General features: G+C 38.8%; 1 protein-coding gene across 1 annotated transcript in view; it reads right to left on the reverse strand.

The window, feature by feature from the left end:
- Positions 1-23764, reverse strand: part of LOC150089271 (spatacsin-like) — a 542060-nt gene that overhangs the window by 14097 nt on the left and 504199 nt on the right. Inside the window, exon 21 of the mRNA XM_090389930.1 lies at positions 3336-3472. Coding sequence (XP_090246056.1) covers positions 3336-3472 — 137 coding nt within the window. The remainder of the gene's footprint in view (positions 1-3335; positions 3473-23764) is intronic.

Genomic DNA, 23764 nt, shown 5'->3' on the forward strand with positions numbered 1-23764 from the left:
TTTTGAATATTTTCGTTAGATTCTTTTTAATATTTTTAATTGCGTTAAATTGATTTTTAATTGTGTTAAATTGGTTTTTATTTTGATTTTTTCGTATTAATTTCTGGAGAGTATCATACAGAAGTGTTCTACGTACTATATTGAGGTAAACTCCTCTTATTATTTTACAAATATATTGTGGATATATCTTGTCACTAAGTTGTTCAGATCTTCACAGTGTTCATGTGCCACTGCTGACATGCCAAGTGGAATCAAAACTAGTAGTCTCAGTAGTGGCACATATTTTAAGTAAATGGTACTATACTTCACCACTGGTGTAGAGGTTTTTATTTAGAATAGGCAATACCAAGGCATGGCAAAATTTTTATATATGATGAGATCAATGCATAACTTGTATGAAAATGTACATAAAGAAGCTAACTACCATTATATTTAGCACAGTTTTTTTTTTTTTTTTTTAATATCAATATCATGTTTCTTTATTCATTATGCCATTACTGATAAAGCTTGTTGCTTAACTTTTGAACATCAGTGTAAAAGCCATGAAATATTAAGTTCTAGTAAAGTTAAATATGGTCAGCTTTTATTCAGTATAATGTGATAACATGAATATTTAACAAAGCATTTGAAGGTAGTAGTAGTAGTGGCATGTGATGCAAGAAAGCAAGTGTATTAGCTTATGCAGCATCAGCCAAAAAAAAAAAAACAAAAAAAAAAAACACACCTTTCCTTCAAATGCCTGTCCAACTCCTCCTTAAATTTATTCAACCTATCAACTTCCACAACGACAGATGGAAGTTTGTTCCAGCAATTAACCACCCGATGGCTAAAGGCAAATTTCCGCACATCTATTCTACATCTGTCTTTTCTTAATTTGAATTTATGCCCCCTTAGGTTCCTAATCTGAACAAGTAGAAGGATCCCATCAGAATTCAGCATGCTCAACCCATTCAAGGCTTTATACACCTCAATCAGATCACCACACAGGTGCCTAGTCTCCAGCCACTGCAATTTGCAGAACTTAAGCCTCTCTTGATAAGAGGATCCCTTCGTTCCCCTCACCAATCTTGTTGCCCTTCTCTGTACACACTCAAGTAAATCTACATCCTTCCTAAAATGAGGCCTCCAGACCTGTACGCAGTACTCAAGGCATGGCCTGACCATTGCCTTATACAGAGAGACAATTCCTTCTCCCTGCTAGAAAAATTCCTATATATCATTGACAAAACCCCATGACCTGCCCTGGAAGCCTGTCTGCATTGCTCAGAAAACTTCATATCTGACTGCACAATTACTCCCAGGTCTTTTTCATTTTCTACCACCTTAAGTGTAGTACCACACAGTTGGTACGTTTCTCTGGGGTTACTTTACCCATATGCAGTACTTTGCATTTGTCAAGGTTAAACTTCAGTTGCCACTTCTTAGCCCATCTGCCCAAATTATCTAGATCCTGTTGCAGTAGCACACTGCCATTACTGTCATTAACAACCCTGCCAACCTTTGTATCATCCGCAAACTTTGACATTAAGCCTGATATACCTTCATCAATATCATTGATAAATATACAAAACAACAGTGGACCCAACACCAAACCCTGTGGGACTCCACTAATAAGATCAGTGTACAAGAAGAGCAGCACCCATTGATTACCACCCTGTCTTCTCCCACTTAACCATCCTTTTATCCATTGTAGCAACTTACCCTTAATACAATTCTGCTCCAATTTGTACAATAGTCTTCCATGCACAACAGTGTCAAAAGCTTTCCTGAAATCCAAATATATGATATCAAAATTGTTTTTTGCATCCAGTTCCTTTGTAACCACATCATAATAACCAATCAAATTTGTCTGACAAGACTCCCTTAACAAACCCATGCTGTGTCTGAATTATTGCTGCAGTCTTGTTTAGATGATCCTGCAATGCATCTCTAACCAATGACTCCATTATTTTATCCGGAACAGAAGTTAAACTAACTGGTCTGTAATTACTCGTACCACCCTTCGATCCCCATTTGTGAATTGGAGATACATTTGCACATCTCCAGTCCGTGGCTACCTCCCCTGAGTCCAATGATGCTCTCATAATTATGGCTAAGGGTTTGTTTAGTTGGTTTGCCATCTCAGGTAAACACAAAACTGTTAAACATAATATTTATTTATAGACAGATAATAGAAGAATTATAATTATTTAACTCTCTATGTCAGGGGTGTCAAATTCAGAAGCACTTGTTGGCCACACAAACAATTATGTGAGGACTGCACTGGTGTATACACAATGCACCAGTGGTACTATCTAGAACAGAGATTCCTAGTGTGGGTACACTTTCATGGTGGGGGAGATTATGTTTTTATGAACCACTTTTATAGTGAAATACAGACAAACCAGGTGTGTATTTTATAAAAAACACAAACCTGATTTGTCTGTAATCCCATATTTTATTACACTTTTTGAGATTAAATGTACTGAAGTATATATTAATTTATAAAAGTACGTATACTCAATATCTACAGTTCAGTATGTAAAGTATGGACAGTTAGTGATCTTATGTCAGATTTATTTATCTGCACTTGTTCTGGAAGATGGGGGTGTATGAAATTCAAGAAATATTAAAGGGGGGAGTACAGGGTATAAAAGTTGGGGAATCTCTGACTTAGAGAAATCTATGCCAATATGTGCAAAAATTAAATATTTGCACATATTTTCATGGGTGCAATATTACATTTAATGCCCATAAACATTTATAATTTATAAGCGTTCATATAATTTAAGAATTTTATTTAAATTTGATAGTAATTTATTTCCTTTAAGTACCATCATTTACATTTTTCTTATATGTTTGACACTATAAACCTATGAAAGACAACACTTATGGGAGGGGCCCAAAAAATGTCTAAGGCCTGCATGTGGTCTGTAGGCCACCAGTTTGACATACCTACCCCTGGTGAATAAATATAGTCCTGTTTTTCTTTAAACAAGCTTAAAAGTTCTTAAATTTATATACTGAATCTAACCTGAAATTAAATGAAAGCAGATTTTTATTCTTAATGATATACCACCAATTTTTTTGATATAGCCTAACAATAATATTGTTGCAATTGCAGAACATTATTAATTTTTTTATGACAAAATAAAAAAAAAACAACTGCATTTTAAAGTAATCTTTAAAAAGTTGTGTGCCAAGCTGAAAATTTTATTGGTAACATAATCCAAACTATTTTTATTGGTTTGCTATAGTGGTAAAGAAATGTTTTCAGAGTACTCTGAAATTGGATTAGACTACCTTCCTTTTGGCACTGAACTTACAAATCATAACATTTGTACCACCATAATTACCTCATACGATGCAGCCAAAAGGGCCAGTATAGGATTCCAAGATGCATAACTAACTTGTAACAGACACTTAGGTGGTGATAATGCCTTATGACAGTCCAGTAGAAGTCCAAATAAGTTTTTTGAACAAATAAGGTGCACTGAAAGGATAAAGAATATACAGGAAAACAAATCTGATGGCAATTTTGGATATTTTGAATAAATGTTAACAACATCTCAATATATTTAAGGAGACTCTAGCCAATGTGGCTGGCAAGAGACACCTTAAATAAACATATTTCTATTAAGAATTTAATAACTTTATAATTAGCAGCAGTTAGTGCACATTGATAAAGCTAAGTGTATCCTTCAACTCAGCGGCATTAAGCTCTTATGAATGGCATGCAGTTAAGGCTTCTTCATATATAATTCTTCAGAATAGATTTCATTCAGATAAACCAGGGATGGGCATGCTTTTGGGCAATTATGCCTAATCCATCTTCCTGGACACTGAAACAGCAAACTGCTAAAAGTATTTTATATAATTTATAAAACTAAAAGGAAAAATTTTAAAAAATAAAATAACAATAACACAAAAACCTAAATAAAATACTGACAATGATATTCAGACAAATTTGCCGAGTTCAGTTCAGTGAAAAAGCCAATTGAATCATGAGAATCTGTTACGTGATACGATACTCTGGGGTTACTGCTTCCCATTGCCCGGACCCGTATAGGACATAGTCATTTGACTCATTCGTTTTTGCTGAGGGCTGATAACCCTCCTATGTGTGAGTCCTGTGGCACAATTTTAACTATCAGACACATTTTAATTGACTGCCCAGATTTTAGTAATATCCGTTTTACCGCTTTTAATCATCTGACTGAGCCGTATACACTCAGTCAGATTTTATCTGACAATGACCATGTGTCTGCTATTTTTAGCTTTTTGAAATCAGTAAACCATTTTACTCATATTTAAAAAATCTACTTCGTTAATGTTACTTGTTTACTGATATTTGTCTTTTACCATTTATACTTGTTTTTATATTCTGACTTGGTGACCTAATTCGTTAGGCCACTGAAAATTTTACTTTATATGACTATGTTTTGGCGCATTATAGCCTTAGTCGCTAATGCGCCAATAAAACCCAAGCAGCAGCAACAACAACAACAACAACAACAACTGCTTCCCATACATGGTACGTTACATTTGTCCAAAGTCATTAATATTTACAAAGTAAATTTGGTAAAAATGGTTTCACAACTTACAAACAATTCCAGCAGTAGAAATATTTCTAAGATTTTTAGAGGTTCTTTTGTTTTTTTTTTCAAATAGGCCTCTGGGGTTGGGAATATTCATATTCATAATAACTGCACAATCATACACCAACTGTTATTAAAAATATAAATAGTGTTATGTTATATTAAAATAATGATGTAGATAAATGAAATAAATAGAATGATAAAATTCCACGGGATAAAACTGATAAAAAGGTAACTGTCTGTACAATAAAATATGAAATTTTAAACTGCAAAGAATTATTTACAATAAAACAATGTAGATAAAACACAGGATGATAAAAGCGCTAAAACACTGTAGCTTTCAAAGGCATCCGCCTCCTTGTTCAACAGTGAGGTTTATCGTACGGCACATCCTTAAATATCAGCAGGCTCACGGTTCTCAGCATGTGGTTCTACAGGAGCTTTGTTAGTTTGTTTGTTATTTGGTTTTTAGGAGCATTAGCAACTAAGGCCATATTGCTCCAGGAATATGCGGTGGTCATTCCCTGACCTTTCCGCATCCTCCGTATTTGGTGGTGACGGGCTCGAACCCCGGTCTAATCAAGAAGCGTGTGCTACGCACTGCTGCTCCTTCCCACCTGGCTACGGAGGCGCCACTCTACAGGAGCATGGGCAGTATTCTCCTCATGTGTGTTGGAACCGGAAATGGCTCGGGAGCGTGCCAGGCGGAACCGCTCATCCCGTCAAGAAGCACTGCCTCGAAGAGGGGATGAATGCGGATTCCCGTCTCTATTAATGGTATTGCTCTCAGAGGAACAAATCCGCAAGCCATTTGTGGATTTGTTTAGAACAAAATCTCGAGCCATTTGCGATTCCAAACTCTATGTGCCTAGTCAATGATAACAGCTTCGTCTGGGGAGATTTGATTGTGCTCCTCCCAAAAATGTTCTGCCACAGCAGACTTCCCATAATCCACGGTATTTATCGCATTCATATGCTGCCCCCAGACGATCTTTGAATCGACGTTTCACCAACATAACATTCCCCACAATCTGGGCACTTGATCTCATACACGATCCCACTTGTAAATTCCCTTGGTATAGGGTCCTTGGCCTGTGACACAACTGTGTACAATCTCCGCACTGGAAGCTGCACACAGCGTGTCTGGCAATCGCGCAATACCCGAGCTATACGCTCAGTTAGGCGCAGATGGTAGGGAATGTATGCGGTGCCTCTGTAGCCAGGTGGCAGGAGCAGTAGTGCATAGCACACGCTTCTTGAGTAGACCAGGGTTCGAGCCTGTGACCACCAAATATGGAGGATGCGGAAGGTCAGGGAATGACCGCATATCCTAAGCCCGAACGAAGGGTGAGGGTTGGCGTCAGGAAGGGCAACCGGCCGTAAAAATTGCATGCCAAAACAATAAAAATGCTGACCCCATATAATGTGAAAAGGCGAGGACAAAAAAAAAAAAAAAAAAAAGTAGGGAATGTATATGGTGGCAACTTGTGTAAACGGTTCTCTTTGTCTGTGCTGCGCTCCTCGGATATATTTATCTATGATCTTCTGGGGGTAGCCGCATTTTCTGAGATCTGCTGTGACACGTTTAATTTCTTCTTTTATATCTTGGGGGGGGGTACTGCAATGGGACCCAGCCCTATCCAACAGTGCCCTAATAACACTATTCTTATGATGGTTGGTTTGTGCCGTGTTGTAATGTGTATATTGGCTCCGGCACATGGGTTTCCTATATACACTGGTTTTCAGCCCAGGGCCTTCCCTATTACCAACACATCAAGGAAAGGGAGGGTACCCTCTACTTCCACCTCCAAGGTAAACTGAATAAACGGGGAGAAGCTATTAAGCAAGCTATTAATGGGGGTAAAGAAAATATTATTATTCATGTGGGGACAAATGATATTAAACGTACACGATCTGACGATTTGTTGGAAAAATACAGGACCATGCTGAGGAAATGTTGCGAGCTAGGCCATAATGTCTATGTGTATGCAATTCTGCCCAGACAAGATAGGAGGGATTATATGTTAAGAGCTTTGTGGATTAACTCAAGACTTGAAGGAATCTGCAAGACTTTAGGGGGTAAATTTCTATCAGCAAGGCTCACACTTGTAGGTAGAAGGAATTTGTTTTGTAGGGATGGGATACATTTAAACAAAGTGGTGCAAAAGTTTTTACCAGTATTATTGAGGATACCTTAAAGGTTCAGGGAAACTGCTAGTTAGGGGGGGCTATGTGGGTAATACTGACACGTGTTTATCTGATAATATTGGTCAATGTAAGTCTTGCACATACCTCAAGAGTTCTTATCTGTTACCCCAACTGGACGTATTATCTATATGTTCTGGGGGCAAAGACGTTTCACGTGAGCGGGTAGCTAATATCAGGGAAGAGAGCCTAAAAAATTTCAAGGGTTGTGTTAGGGTTGTTAAATATACAAGAACAGTAAATCTTAATTGTTTATACAGTAAAGTTAGAAGTGTCGTCAATAAAATGAGTGAATTCGAACTGCTGGTTAAAACAAGAAACGTGGACATAATAGGGCTTACAGAGACGTGGTGCCACCCGGGAAATTGGAGATGATAAGTTTCAGTACGGCTTGAATAATGTATTTAGGAAGGATAGGTCAGATAGAAGGGGTGGTGGGGTTATGCTTCTTATCAGAAGCAGCCTGAGTGCGACGATAGCTTTCCCGGATTCAGACATTTCACATGCTAGTATAGAGTCTGTATGGTGTGAGATAATTGGAAACAAAGGTATAATGCGAGTAGGAGTAATCTACAGACCAGGTGATTGTGAAGATTATGACAAAAGCCTCTACATGCAAATGGAATGGGCAAGTAACCGTCAATGCCTTATTATGGGTGATTTCAATTTGCCTCTAATTGATTGGAGTAAATGGGAAGGAAACTCGACATGGGGAACAAAATTTTTAAATCAACTAGATGACTGTTATTTGTATCAACATGTCAGGGAAAGTACTAGAGAAAAGAATATCCTAGACCTCATCATCACACATGAATCAGATGACATAACAGGGCTGACAGTAGAGGAACCAGTAGCAGGAAGTGATCACGGAGTTCTACGATGGATGACGACGAGAGAGGTAGCAGAAGTAAAAGGCAAAGGAATGGGTTTTAATTTCAGAAAAGGAAATTACGATGCCTTAAGGTACTACATGGCCTCTATTAACTGGGTAGATATCGCGCAGAGAATGAATACATTTGAACTGTGGTATGCTTTTAAAACATTAATCACAGATGCCTTGAATGCGTATATACCATTAAAAAATACTCCACGAGACGGGTTCCAAGATGGATGAATAGTGAAGTTGCCACATTACTTGAGCAGAAAAAGGTGGCATGGAAAGGTTACAGAGCAATAAAAGGTACTGAAGCCTATAACAGCTACAAGGTGATGTGTAATAGAGCCACAGAAAAGGTACGACAGGCAAAGGCAGTTTGGTATGTTCGTGTCAGACGGCACCTGGGATTTCTCCCATCTCCGCAGGCAAAGGCAGTTTATGAGAAATCACTAGCAAACAGAGCAAAGAGGGGGGAGGATAAAGAATTCTTCACAAATATAAATGCCAAGAAGAGCAGGACAAACCAGATCGGACCTTTACGTAAGGAAAAGGGGATAGTAATAAATACACGAGCTGCCGTTGCAGATGAACTCAACAGTTATTTTGCATCGATATTTACAAATGAAAAGCCTTTTGTGGCAATGGGAAATTGTGGGAGCGAAGTTAAAAAATATGTAATTAATGATATTGATATTTCGCAAGATTATTTAATGAAAAACTTTCGAGCCTACAGACCAGTAAGGCTCCTGGAGTTGATGTAATATACCCTATAATCTTAAGAGAGGCGGCAAGCGAGTGCATTGAACCATTGAGGCTAATTATGCGAGAATCACTAGTCTCTGGGGGGATTCCCTTGGATTGGAAAAGTGCAAATGTATCTCCCATACATAAGGGTGGCTCTAAAAGTGAAGTTGGAAATTATCGACCTGTCAGTCTGACTTCAGTAGTAGGGAAAATCATGGAGGCAATGATCAAGGATGGAATTCAGGATCATTTGAATCGAATTGAAATTCTCAAGGATACTCGGCATGGTTTTGTAAAGGGAAAATCATGTTTAACAAATCTGGTTCGCTATTTCGAAAGGGTCACTCACGAGCTGGATTTAGGGAATATTTTCGACATTGTTTATTTAGATTTCAGCAAAGCTTTTGACTCAGTCCCACATGAGCGGTTGCTTTACAAGCTGGAACAGGTTGGAATCACTGGGAAAATCCTTAGATGGATAGAAGGATGGCTTCAGGGCAGGAGGCAGAGGGTTGTGATAAATGGCTATTCCTCAGATTGGGTTGATGTAAGAAGTGGGATTCCCCAAGGATCAGTATTAGGACCGCTGTTGTTTTTAATTTTCATAAACAACATTGATGTAGGGATAGAGGGCGTGATGTCTAAATTTGCAGATGATGTTAAAATTGGTAGAGTAGTTAATGATATTGATATTGATGGGTCAAGTGTTGATGATCCTGCTCAGGTAGCTAACAAACTAAATGAATATTTTGCATCGACATTCACACATGAGGAGTTATTCAGCGAGGGGAATGCCAGAGGTGTATTCAACTCTAGCAGTAAGCTACAGAATCTTGAAATAACTGGGAGTAAAGTGGAGGAGAAACTGTTGAAGATAAACACAAGAAAGGCACCCGCGGTGGATGGGATCTATCCAGTTATATTAAAGGAGGCAGCAAAGGAAGTAAGCAAACCCTTAGCCATAATTATGAGAGCTTCCTTGGACTCAGGGGAGGTACCCATAGACTGGAAATGTGCAAATGTGACCCCAATTCACAAAGGAGGATCAAAGGCTGACACAAGTAATTATAGACCTGTGAGCTTAACTTCTGTTCCAGGAAAATTAATGGAGGCACTGGTTAAAGAAGCACTGCAGGATCATTTAGACAAGACTTCAGTTATAGCTCAGACACAGCATGGTTTTGTTAAGGGGAAGTCTTGCCTTGACCAACTTGATTGGATACTATGATGCAGTCACAAAAGAACTGGATGCAGGGAATAACTTTGATATTATATACTTGGATCTTAGAAAGGCTTTTGATACTGTTGCACATGGAAGACTGCTACACAAATTGGAGCAGTGTGACATTGGAGGCAAATTGCTGCTATGGATAAAGGGGTGGTTGAGGGGGAGAAGACAGAGAGTGGTAATCAATGGACACTGCTCATCGTGGACTGATGTTATTAGTGGAGTCCCTCAGGGCTCAGTGTTGGGTCCATTATTGTTTTCTGTATTTATAAATGATATTGATGATGGTATATCGGGCTTAATGTCCAAGTTTGCAGACGATACAAAGGTTGGCAGGGTTGTCAAGGACACTACTGACACTATGCTGCTGCAACAGGATCTGGAAAGGTTGAGCAGATGGGCTGAGAGGTGGCAAATGAAGTTTAACATTGACAAATGTAAAGTACTACACATGGGAAACAGCAACCCCAGAGCAACATATCAACTCTGTGGTACTACACTGACAGTGGTAGAGAATGAAAGGGACTTGGGGGTGGTTGTGCAGGCAGATATGAAGTTCTCTGAGCAGCGCAGATGGGCTGCAAGAGTAGCTCATGGAGTATTGTCAATGATATACAGGAATTTTTCCAGCAGGGATAAGGGGGTGATTATTCCATTGTAAAAGGCGATGGTCAGGCCACACCTAGAGTACTGTATACAGGTCTGGAGGCCTCATTTCAAGAAGGATGTAGAGCTGCTGGAACGAGTACAGAGAAGGGCAACAAGATTAGTGAATGGAACAAAGTGGTGCTCTTACGAAGAAAGGCTTAAGTTTTGCAAATTACAGTGTCTGGAGACTAGGCACCAGCGAGGTGATCTGATAGAGGTGTATAAAGCCTTGAATGGTTTAAGCATGCTCAATGCTGATGGGATTCTTCCTCTAGCTCAGAAAAATCACCTGAGAGGGCATAAATTCAAATTGAGGAAAGACAGATGTAGGATAGACGTGCGGAAATTTGCCTTTAGCCAGCGGGTGGCTGGTTGGTGAAACAGACTTCCATCCCTTGTGGTGGAGGTTGACAGCCTAAATAAGTTTAAGGCTCAGCTGGACAGGTATTTTGAACGAACAGAGGGGTGAAGTGGAAGTGGTTTTTTTTTTTTTTTCGGCTGATGCTGCATAAGCTTGCTTTCTTGCATCAAATGCCTCTACTAATGCTAATGCTAATGATCACTGTCAAGCTGAGCTTCTTCAGAGAGACCTAGATAGACTTCAGGAATAGTCAGAAAAATGGCAGCTGTGCTTTAATCCAAAAAAGTATAAGGTATTACAACTGGGAAACAGTAATCCCAAAAAAACTTATTCACTTGGAGTTCAACTAAACCCAGTACTGGAGGAAAGGGACTTGGGTGTTACGATATGGTCAGACATGAAATTCTCTGAGCATTGTAAACAGGTTGCAAGGAAGGCCCATGGTGTCCTATCGATGATCTATCGAACTTTTGCAAGTAGAGATAGGGACGTGATAATCCCGTTATATAAGGCTTATGTTAGACCACACTTGGAATACTGTGTTCAAGTATGGAGACCGTACCTAAAGAAAGACATCGAGCTTCTTGAAAGGGTGCAAAGAAGGGTAACTCGCCTGGTGAGATCGGCTAAAGGCGTTATGAAGGAAGACTTCGAATATGTGGGTTGCAGAGTTTGGAAACTACCTGCCACTCCAAACCCACCAATGAATTCCTATGAGTAACCCTGTATGTCGCAATATCATTCAAAAGTTCCAAGGCTTTACTACAATATTCTGCTTTGTCAAGGATTACCGTTGACCTACCTTTATCTGCGGGCAGGACCAAGAGCTTAAACAAGACCATCTTGTCTAAGCTCCTTAAGCGCTTTCCTCTGATGATGAGGTTGGAGGGAGCTGCCCTAGCCTGACTCAAAATGGCTGAGGTTCTTGTACGGATTTCATTGACCACGACCACAGGTAATTTCCTCACAGCTCTTTCGATGCCCATAGACACTTCCGCAATTGGCGGATTAGGAGGGATCACCGCAAACTTCGTACCTAAGTTTAACATCCCCCTCTTGTTCCTTAGTTAATTGTTTGCTGCTCAAATTGCATATAAAGTAACATTACCACTTCTAACTCTACGTTTGGCCGCAGCCTCCTCCATTAACCTGTTAAACTTGCCCATTTGCCTTTGACTATAAATATCTGAAATTCGGGATGATTTTGCCGACACTACCCTCATAATAAGCAAAAAATATGCCAGCGTCACACTACCACTTACATTTCCCAAAAGCAAACCTTTGCGACTCCTAATATAGTTCAAATTCCTATGTAGTTTTCCAATCCAAATGTTTAATACTTTCTTCTGGTACCACTTGGCAGCACTCAACAGACGATTGTCCTCAAAAGGCAACTTAACACGAAATCCACGGGGTATAAGTCCATATGCTTTGCAACGATGCGCAAACCTCAAAATGCTGTCTCTGCTTGGGTTTTCCTACACTGCACTTTTGAAATTGTAGGATGTACCGTAACACAGGATGGCCAGAACTCCTAACTAAATCTTTAAATAGGCCTCTGGGGTAGGGAATATTCATATTCATAATAACTGCACAATCATACACCAACCGTTATTAAAAATATAAATAGTGTTATGTTATATTAAAATAATGATGTAGATAAATGAAATAAATAGAATGATAAAATTCCACGGGATAACACTAATAACTGTCTGTACAATGTATTATTGATACTTTCGCACTATACTTATACACTGTCTGGACAATAAAATAGGAAATTTTAAACTGCAAAGAATTATTTACAATAAAACAATATAGATAAAACACAGGATTATAAAAGGGCTAAAACACCGTAGCTTTCAGAGGCATCCGCCTCCTTTTTCAACAGTGAGGTTTATCGTATGGTACATCCTTAAATATCAGCAGGCTCATGGTTCTCAGCACATGGTTCTACATGAGCATGGGCAGTATTCTCCTCATAAAGCACTGGAACCGGAAATGGCTTGGGAGCGTGCCAGGCGGAACCACTCATCCTGTCCAAGAACCATCGCCTCGAAGAGGGGATGAATGCAGATTCTCATGTCTCTATTAATGGTATTGCTCTCAGAGGAGCAAATCCGCAATCTCTCCAGCCATTTGTGATCACAAAATCTATGTGCCCGGTCGATGATAACAGCTTCATCTGGAGAGATTTGATGGTGATCATCACAAAAATGTTCTGCCACAGCAGACATATGAATGTGATAAAGACCATGGATTATGGGAAGTCTGCTGTGGCAGAACATTTTTGGGATGATCACCATCAAATCTCCCCAGACGAAGCTGTTATCATCGACCGGGCACATAGATTTTGGGGCCGCAAATGGCTCGAGAGCTTGCGGATTTGTTCCTCTGAGAGCAGAACCATTAATAGAGACATGGGAATCAGCATTCATCCCCTCTTCGAGGCAGTGGTTCTTGGACGGGATCAGTGGTTCCGCCTGGCATGTTCCCAAGCCATTTCCGGTTCCAGTGCACATGAGAAGAATACTGCCTATGCTCCTGTAGAACCACGTGATGAGAACCGCGAGCCTGCTGATATTTAAGGTGTGCCATACGATAAACCTCACTGCTGAAAAAGGAGGTGGATGCCTCTGAAAGCTACGGTGTTTTAGCGCTTTTATCATCCTGTGTTTTATCTACATTGTTTTATTGTAAATAATTCTTCGCAGTTTAAAATTTCATATTTTATTGTACAGACAGTTATCAGTTTTATCCCGTGGAATTTTATCATTCTATTTATTTCATTTATCTACATCATTATTTTAATATAACATAACACTATTTATATTTTAATATGGTTGGTGTATGATTGTGCAGTTATTATGAATTTCTAGAGTTGTATGAATAAAAATATATCAAGGTAATTTGTTATTTTTGTAATATCAGGGTTTCTTTGCACAAAGTGTTCAGAGAAATCCTAAATTACAATTCACTAACATCCCATGACTTTCCCAAATAAATTGGTATCCTTTCACTTGAACCACACAAAAATGGAAGCAAGCTGATTTAGTCTAAATTATTCTTATGCACATCACATTAAAGGAATTCAGTCCTTATATGTAACACCATGCCTGTGCTTGTTAACAGAAGAGACAGTTAACAAGAATATCTGCTGATGCTATCAAGAGAGTGTTAGGTGGTTCTAGAAACTGCTAGCTTGGTGGATTCAATAGATTAATAAATGAATAGCATCTGTGCACAGATCTCTAAGTGATGCACTCAGCATTAGCATTAGTAGAGGCATACAATGCAAGAAAGAAAGCTTATGAAGCATCAGCCAAAAAAAACCCTCCGATTTCACTCCTTATTTCCTTCCAAAAGGCTATCAACTTCCACAACAAAAGGTGGAAGTCTGTTTCACCAATCAACTACCCGCTGTCTAAAGGCAAACTTCTGCACGATCTGTACTACAACTGTCTTTCCTCAATTTGAATATATGCCCTCTCAGGTGATTATTCTGAGCAAGAGGAAGAATCCAATCAGCATTGAGCATGCTCAAACCATTCAAGCCCTTTTACACCTCAATCAGATCACCTCGCAGGTGCCTAGTCTCCAAATACTGTAATCTGCAAAACGTAAGCCTTTCTTCGTAAGAGCAACCCTCTGTTCCATTCATTAATCTTGTTACCCTTCTCTGTACTCATTCCAACAGCTCTACATCCTTCTTAAAATGAGGCCTCCAGACTTAAAAACAGTACTCAAGGTGTAGCCTCACCATTGCCTTATACAAGGGGATAATCATCTCCTTATCCCTGCTAGAAAAATTCCAGTATATCACTGACAGGACACTGGGAGCTACTCTTGCAGACCATCTGCACTGCTCAGAGAACTTCATATCTGTCTGCACAATTACCCCCCCCATGTCCTTTTCATTCTCTACCACTGTCAGTGTAGTACCACAGAGTTGATACGTTACTCTGGGGTTATTGCTTCCCACATGTAGTTCTTTACATTTGTCAATGTTAAACTTCATTTGCCTCCTCTCAACCCATCTGCTCAACTTTTCCAGATCCTGTTGCAGCAGCGTACTGTCATTAGTGTCATTAACCACCTTGACAACCTTTGTATTGTCTGCAAACTTGGACATTAAGCCTGATATACCATCATCAATATCATTTATAAATACAGAAAAGAACAATGGAGCCAACACTGAACCTTGAGGGACACCGTCACTGCAGGAGTCCCACAAGGAGAGGTCCTTTCGGCCCTTCTGTTCTCATTGATTTTCTTCCCACTGGTTGCACATTCTCGATGTCTACTGAGCTATGCGGCCGATATCAAGATACTCACTCCCATCATCCCCAGTCAAGACCTAGATCTGGTAAAAGTGGAAATTAACAACACTCTCTCCACAGTCACATCTTACCTCTGCCAGTTTGGGCTCAAGATCAATCCTGCTAAGTCCGAATTCATGGTGTATTTATTGAAGCAAACTCCTTCTTCTCTCCAGCCTTCTGTCGGCAATACGCTCATCCCTATTGTGTCCAGCCATCGTGATCTGGGCGTTGTATTCGACCCAAAACTTCGATTCAACGCCCACATGGATATGCTCCTCACACGTGCTTCAAGAATCCGGTGGATAGAAAAGCAACATCTCTTTCATATCACAGATAAAAAGATAACCGTGAGGTACATAAGAACAGTTATCTTTCCACCTTTATTCTATGCTGCTGAAATTTGGGCGTCAGCGGCACCGTCAATAAAGAAACCACTCTTTGCCACAGAATTCTGGCACCTAAAGTGGGCCAACAGGAAGTACAACCTTCCAGCTCTGATTCGTACCACACAGCTTGCCAACTCTCTCGGAATTCCACGGCTTCATTCTGGGATACCTGTGGCTGGAGGATCCACCCTGCTGCCCTTAGGGCCAATCCCGAGCTCTACTCGCACTCAGCACGACTCCATCTCTCGGACAGGTTCCTTCCTCAGCAGATGCTCAAGGAAACACAGGCACTGGACGCCGACCTGAACAAATTCGCTGCTGACCGGACTTACAGGAAAAAAATTATGACGAGTAGGATTAATCAGCAATGACTGATGTATACCTTGCATCTGTTCCTGTCTGATTGAGCTGGTGCTCTAATCTCGATGTTAATCCAGCTCAATCAGACTTAACTCTCGTAAGGAGTTCTCTCCTTTGTATTATGATATTTTCTTTGTAAAATTACCTTTTTGTAAATAATTGTTCAATTTTCGCGGAACTGTAAGCCCCTGGCTTTATGGCCGTGAAGGGTAATAAAGATTCTCTCTCTCTCTCTCTCTCTCTCTCTCACTATTAACATTAGTCCACGAAGAGCAGTGTCCATTGATTACCACTCTCTGTCTTCTCCCACTCAACCATCCCTTTATCCATAGCAGCAATTTGCCTCCAATGTTGCACTGCTCCAATTTGTGCAGCAGTCTTCCATATGCAACAGTACCAAAAGCCTTTTTAAGATCCAAATATATGATATCAAAGTTATTCCCTGCATTTAGTTGGTTTGTGACCACATCAGAGTATCCAATTAAATTGGTTGGACAAGACTTTCCCTTAACAAAACCTTGCTGTGTCTAAGCTATAACTAAAGTCTTGTCTAGATGATCCTGCAATACTTCTTTAACTAGTGCCTCCATTAATTTCCTTGGAACAGACGTTAAGCTAACAGTTCTATATTTTCTTGTGTCACCCTTTGATCCTCCTTTGTGAATTGGTACCTCTCCTGAGTCCAAGGAAGCTCTCATAATTATGGCTAAGGGGTTTGCTTACCTTTTTTGCTACCTCCTTTAATATAACTGGATAGATGCCATCCACTCCAGGTGCCTTTCTTATGTTTATCTTCAACAATTTCTCCTCCACTTTCCTCTCAGTTATTACAAAATAACTGAAATTCTTATGTTTATCTTCAACAATTTCTCCTCCACTTTCTTCTCAGTTATTACAAAATCATCTAGCTCAATGCCAGAGTTTAGTTCACCTCTGGAATTCCACTCCCTGAATAACTCCTCATGTGTAAATGCAGATGGAAGATACTCATTTAGTTTGTTAGCCACCTGAGCAGGATCATCAATAGTTGAACCATCAATATCCAGTGGACCAATCTGATTCATCCCTTTCCTTCTAGAGTTTACATAGGTAAAGAACTCTTTGCTGTTTTTCTTTGCATCCTTTGCCAAAGATTTCTCATAATCTGCCTTTGCTTGCCTAATCTCCTTTGTGACTTGGTTACAGACCAGCTTATATCTATCATAGGCTTCCATGTCACCCATTAATTTATATGTATCCCATGCATTTTTCTTCTCTGCCATGTATCTTATTATTTAATCTGACATCCATTTAGCCTAAACCCTGAACAATATTTCTTAGTTGGTAAGTAAAGCCCAGTAGCTTCCAAGATTAATTCTTTGAATGCTTCCCATTTTGAATTTGCTGTTGGTATAGAATAGAATTTAAATACTGTCTCCGACCCTTAATCACCTTTATGAAAGCAAAAACCTTTCCCTTTAACTGTGATGGTAATTACCGCTTTGAATAAATCCCACTACAGCAGATTGTGATCACTGCCACCTAGTGGTTCCTTTATCTGCAGATTCTTAATGCATGAATAATCACTACTGATAATCAGATCAAGAGTGTTACTTCCTCTAATTGCCTCCCGAACATGCTGCTGTACGAATCAATCATCCAATAAATCCACAAAAGCCTTGCTAGTATGTAAGAGACCAACCCACAAATTCCAGTCAATATCCCGGAAATTAAAATCCCTCATTATAAGACTCTCTGATTTACTGGCCCACTCTATTTCCCTGTACAGTTTTTTATTATGCTCATCAGAGTCATTAGGCCTATAATATACTCCAACTCTCAATTTTGATTTTCTCGTGCTTATGTCACACCAAATTTACTCCACACTGCACTTCCAGCAATGTCCACCGGATGTACCTACTTGGATTTTGTGTGTTTCTTAACTAATAGCATAACCCCTACTCCCTTCCTATCCGATCTATCCTTCTTGTACACATTGTACCCCCCAAATTCTAGTTCTGCATTCCTTATATCTGTTGTGTGATCCCGAGTCTCTGATATCCGAACAATATCTGTCTTTGATGTTCTGACCAACATCTCAAATTCATCAAATTTATTTACCAAACTCCTAGCACTGGTGTACATGCAAGTGTACATGCACCTGTTCCTATTCTTAGCTACCCTAACACAACCCATATGCTTACTTGTACTGCAACGACTCCCAGCAGTCTCTGAAATCCCCTGCATCTTGTTTTCCAGGCTGCTGCTCATTCCAATAGAAGCAGTGCAAGAATCACTTTCACCTCTGCTACGGCTACTGTTAATCAATTAGTCCATCCCAATCTAGCAGTTTTCCGACCCACCTAATACTGCCTCGATAGCATCAGCAAATATTCTTACACCTTTTATATTTAAATGTACCCCATCCCTGTAGAAGCAGTCTCTCCTGTTAACAAGCACAGATCAGGCTGAGAAAAATTCTACCCTTGAGCCTTGCACAATCTCTCTCTCTCCAGAGCTGAATTAATCGACAAGGCTCTCATCGTATACTCCCTCCTATTGTGAATTTGAAAGTGTCTGCAAAATTGCAGACCTTTTCAAATTCAACATTAATTCACGGCTTTTTTTTAACAGTGACCTGTACTTGTTAAGTAATTCTGCCAGTCACCTATTCCTAATATCATTAGTACCAACATGTACAATAATATCACCCTTTGTGCCCTTAAAAGATGATATCTGCTCTACTACGTCATCAATCTTTGACCCTGGCAGATATTCCCCGGTCCTGTTCCATCTATCCATTTTATACAATATGTTTCCCGTTTCCCTGACAATAGAGTCACTGACAACTACTAGTTCCTGTGGGATCAGGAACTAGTAACAGAACATTCTGCCTTGGGGGTTGCCGCTGTGTTGCTTGACGTTCAAGTGAAAGCTCTGGTGTTGATGTGGGCAGCTGAGAGCTTGATGTGCCCCTCAATTTAGATCCTTCAAGGGCATCCACCCTGTCCTTCAAGCTCTGATATAGGCCCATAACAATGCTGAGTTGTCTCCTGATTTCCTCACACTCCTTACATAGCGCACACACAAAGACATTCCCTTCGCAATATCATGTCCCCTACCGGATTGCTCCACAAACTTCAAACAAGCAGTGCATTTTAAAGGCTGTGAATCAGAGGGCAACTGCCCCCCTGTGTCACAGCATTCCCATTATTTTGAGCCTTTTGCTTTGCTGCTCTGGTCTGAGTCATGATTTCAATTCAATTTCAATACAAAATTATAACCCTAAACTTATGTCCCAATTCAGTTACAGCACTATATATATATATATATATATATGTATTTATTTTTTTTTTTTTTTTCAGTATAGAGTATTATCTAGTATTATATGCACTTGTCTCTTCTGGAACGTATGGCAGTCTGGAGAACAAGGTGTCAGGGATTGCAAGGTCAATTGGGAACAACCTCGTGGAACAACCAAATACATGGGCTGTGTAAAGTTACTAAAAGTAAAAACAGGTGCATGTATATTGCATTTACAATAGTTCAAGGAGTACAGTCAGTAAAACCAATTGATGAATTGTAATCATACACTTAGTTAAAAAGCACACAGAACCTAAGGCAGTACAACCAGTTGACAGATGGTCAGTGCAGTGCTAAGTCAGTTTGGTGTGGTTTAAGCACTTAAAACTCAAAAATAACAGTAAGATTGTATTATGGGCCTGATGATAATAAGTATAATGAATCATTATACAGACAAATAGCAGGAGTTAAAAAAAATTGACAACAATAGTCTTAGGCAATTTTTATATTCTATACTATGGGATGAACTGATGACATTATCAACAAGAAATTCTAAATGGAAAGCAATCAGAGAAGTACTCACATAAGTTACTTGGCTTTTTATACCAAATAGGCGATATATTAGTAACAGTTGTGGCAAATCACCCAAGAAAGCAATCTTATAAAGCATTAGCACACAAAAAAAAAAAAAAAAACACAACAAGCTTCACCCATCCATACCTTCTAAGAATTTGTGTAGTTCTTCCTTGAATTAATTCAACCACCCATTTCCACAACAACAGATGGAAGTTTGTTCCAGCTACCAACCACCTGCTAACTGAAGGAAAAGGAAAATTTCACCACATCTATCCCACAATCATCCATCTGCAACTTGAATTTATGCCCTCCTCATGTATATAGTCTCTGAAAGGCCTTAAATACCTCCATCAGATCTCATCACAGGTACTTAGTCTCCAGCTGCTGCAATTCAATTTGCAAAACTAAAGCCTTTCTTGATAAGAGAACTCTTTTGTTCCCTTCACCAATCTGGTTGCCCTTCTCTGCACCCATTCGTGAGGAAATTTGCCTTTAGCCAGTGGGTGGTTGGTTGGTGGAATAGACTTCCATCCCTTGTCGTGGAAGTTGATAGCCTAAATAAGTTTAAGGCTCAGCTGGACAGGTATTTCAAACGAACAGAGGGGTGAAGTGGAAGTGGTTATTTTTTATTTTTTATTTATTTGGCTGATGCTGCATAAGCTTGCTTTCTTGCATCAAATGCCTCTACTAAAGCTAATGCTAATTCCAGCAGATCGATATCATTCCTAAAATGGGGCCTCCAGTGGCCTTGTACAAGCAGAAAATAACTTCCTTATCCCATTGGTGCATTATAGCCCTATAGTTGCTGATGCACCATTAAAACCAAATTTCATATCTGACTGCACAATTACCACAGGTCTTTTTCATTTTCCACTACCATGAGTGTAGTATCATCCAGTTTTTATGTTAATATGGTATTAGATAGTATGAATCAGAGCTATACTACTCAATAGGTTTTACGTTGATAATAATATTAGTAAAATAATAAGAGGAGTTTACCTCAATATAGTATGTAGAACACTTCCGTATGATACCCTCCAGAAATTAAAACGGAAAAAACAAAAAAATTGACAACTTACCGGTACATTAGAGTAAAATATAAATAATTAAATAATCAATTTAACACAATTCAAATCAATTTAAAACAATTAAAAATCAAATTAACGCAATTAAAAGAATCTAACGAAAATATTCAAAACGATTTTCCTTCCTGAAGCGGACAACGCTTTTCGACCGTATGTCGTGATCACAGGAATGAAAATTACCGAATCAGGTTAAACCTGATACTTAAATAGAGATTATTTGTCTTCGCGCATGTGCGTAAAGGCCCACGCATCGGAGATCAAATATGGCCGCAGAACATTAACAGAATTCTCTTGTAATTTAATTTCAACGGTTTCTGCAATTAATAGTCGCGTATAATTAAGTTGAACGTTAAGTATTTTGGCCTCGTTAAATAAAAAAATATGTTTTTTGTTAATAGCATGAAAGGCTAATTCTGACGCTTCATGTTGATTTACACAAATATTTAGAGAAAATCGGGTCGAACCTTGGTAAGACGAGTCGCAATCACCGCAAGAAATGTTGTATACCAGATCATTAATTTGTGTTGTGAACGCTGAAAGAACCGAGCGATTGTTCAGTATAGTGTGTAACTTCCGTATTGGACTATCTACAATTTTAAATTCGGTATCTCTAAAGAATCTGTTAAGCTGTTTGTGCCACTGTTCAACATATGGGACAGAAATAGTATTTTTTGATATTACTATTGTTGACTGGTGTAGTATTTTGTATCCTATTCTTAGCCTGTACCCTAATTTGGTTTATTGTGGTAATGGAATAACCCCTGTTTAAGAATCTGCTAGTTAATATTTGTATTTCTGAGTCCAAAGCAGATTCCGTCGTTGAATTTTTATAGGCATTAAGAAATTGATTAAAGATAATCGATCTTTTGTAGGTGAACGGGTGATAGCTATTATAATGTAGAAGCATACCGGTGTTTGTAGGTTTTCGATAGATGCTAAATTGTATTTTATTCGAGTCCCGGGTAAGCGTGAAATTTAGAAAGTTTAATGACTTATCTGTATCTGTATCCTCCCTTTCCAATGTAAATTTGGGTCTAGAATGAATATTATTAAACAAATGTAAAATGTCTTGGATAGTACTACTATCGGTAATAACTAGAATATCGTCTAAATACCTCCCATAGTATGTGATACGGGTTCGAAAAGGTTCGTATCACATACTATGGGAGGTATTTAGACGATGTTCTAGTTATTACCGATAGTAGTACTATCCAAGACATTTTACATTTGTTTAATAATATTCATTCTAGAAACAAATTTACATTGGAAAGGGAGGATAAGGATACAACGTCATTAAACTTTCTAAATTTCACGCTTACCCAGGACTCGAATAAAATACAATTTAGCATCTATCGAAAACCTACAAACACCAGTATGCTTCTACATTATAATAGCTATCACCCGTTCACCTACAAAAGATCGATTATCTTTAATCAATTTCTTAATGCCTATAAAAATTCAACGACGGAATCTGCTTTGGACTCAGAAATACAAATATTAACTAGCAGATTCTTAAACAGGGGTTATTCCATTACCAGAATAAACCGAATTACCACACAATAAACCGAATTAGGGAACAAGCTAAGGATAGGATACAAAATACTACACCAATCAACAATAGTAATATCAAAAAATACTTTATTTCTGTCCCATATGTTGAACAGTGGCACAAACAGCTTAACAGATTCTTTACAGATATCGAATTTAAAATTGTAGCTAGGCCAATATGGAAATTATCGCTGAACAATCGCTCGGTTCTTTCAGCGTTCGCAACACAAATTAACGATCTGGTATACAACATTTCTTGCGGTGATTGCGACTCGTCTTACCAAGGTTTGCCCCGATTTTCTCTTAATATTCGTGTAAATCAACATGAAGGCTCAGTTCGTGCTTCTCATTCAGCAGCGTCAGAATTAGCCTTCTATACCATTAACAAAAAACATACTTTTTTATTTAATGAGGCCAAAATACTTAACGTTGAACGTAATTATACGCGACTATTAATTGCAGAAACCATTGAAATTAAACTACACGAGAATTCTGTTAATGTTTAGCGGCCATATTTGATCTCCGATGCGTGAACCTTTACGCACATGCGCGAAGACAAATAATCTCTATTTAAGTATCAGGTTTAACCCGATTCGGTAATTTTTATTCCTGTGATCACGACATACGGTTGGAAAGCGTTGTCAGCTTCAGAAAGGAAAATCGTTTTGAATATTTTCATTAGATTCTTTTAATTGCGTTAATTTGATTTTTAACTGTTTTAAATTGATTTGAATTGTGTTAAATTGATTATTTAATTATTTATATTTTACTCTAATGTACCGGTAAGTTGTCGATTTTTTCGTTTTTTCCATTTTAATTTCTGGAGGGTATCATACGGAAGTGTTCTACTTACTATATTGAGATAAACTCCTCTTATTATTTTACTAATGTTAATCTGGTATTACTGCAACTCATATGCAAGAGTTAGCATTTGAAAAGGTTAAAGTTTGAGCCATTTCTCAGCCTCTGCCTGCCTAATTTTTACATCCTGTTGCAGTAGCTCACCCTGATTACTGTCATTAACAATGCTGCCAACTTGTGTATCATAAAAAACTTAGACATTCAGCCTGATATACCTTCAGCAATATCATTAATAAATATTGAAAATAATAATGGCCCCAGCATTGAACCCTGGAGATCTCTACTAAAAACATTAGTCCATGAAGAGCAGTGACCATTGATAAGCATTCTCTCTGTCTTCCCCCTCAACCATCCCTTTATCCATAGCAGTAATTTGCCCTGAATGCCACAGTGCTCTAATTTGTACAGCAGTCGTCGATGTACAACAGTATCCAAAGCTTTCCTGAAATTCCAGTATATATCATTATTTTTTTGCATCCAGTTCTATTCTGACTGCATGATAGAATTCCTCTCACACAATACAATCATGCAATCATCATGCATCACAATACTAAAACAATGCAATTACTCTTGTAGTACCCAGAGAAATTGGTCAGAAAAGATATCCATTTACCATATCCATGCTATGACAAGTATAATTGCACTTCTGTCAAGACGGACTTTCATTACTTCTTTAACCACTGACCTATGGGAAACTCCATTAGATT

This window comes from Mastigoproctus giganteus, chromosome 2 (assembly GCF_048544385.1).
Source record: "Mastigoproctus giganteus isolate SK-2022 chromosome 2, ASM4854438v1, whole genome shotgun sequence".
Lineage (NCBI taxonomy): Eukaryota > Metazoa > Arthropoda > Arachnida > Uropygi > Thelyphonidae > Mastigoproctus > Mastigoproctus giganteus.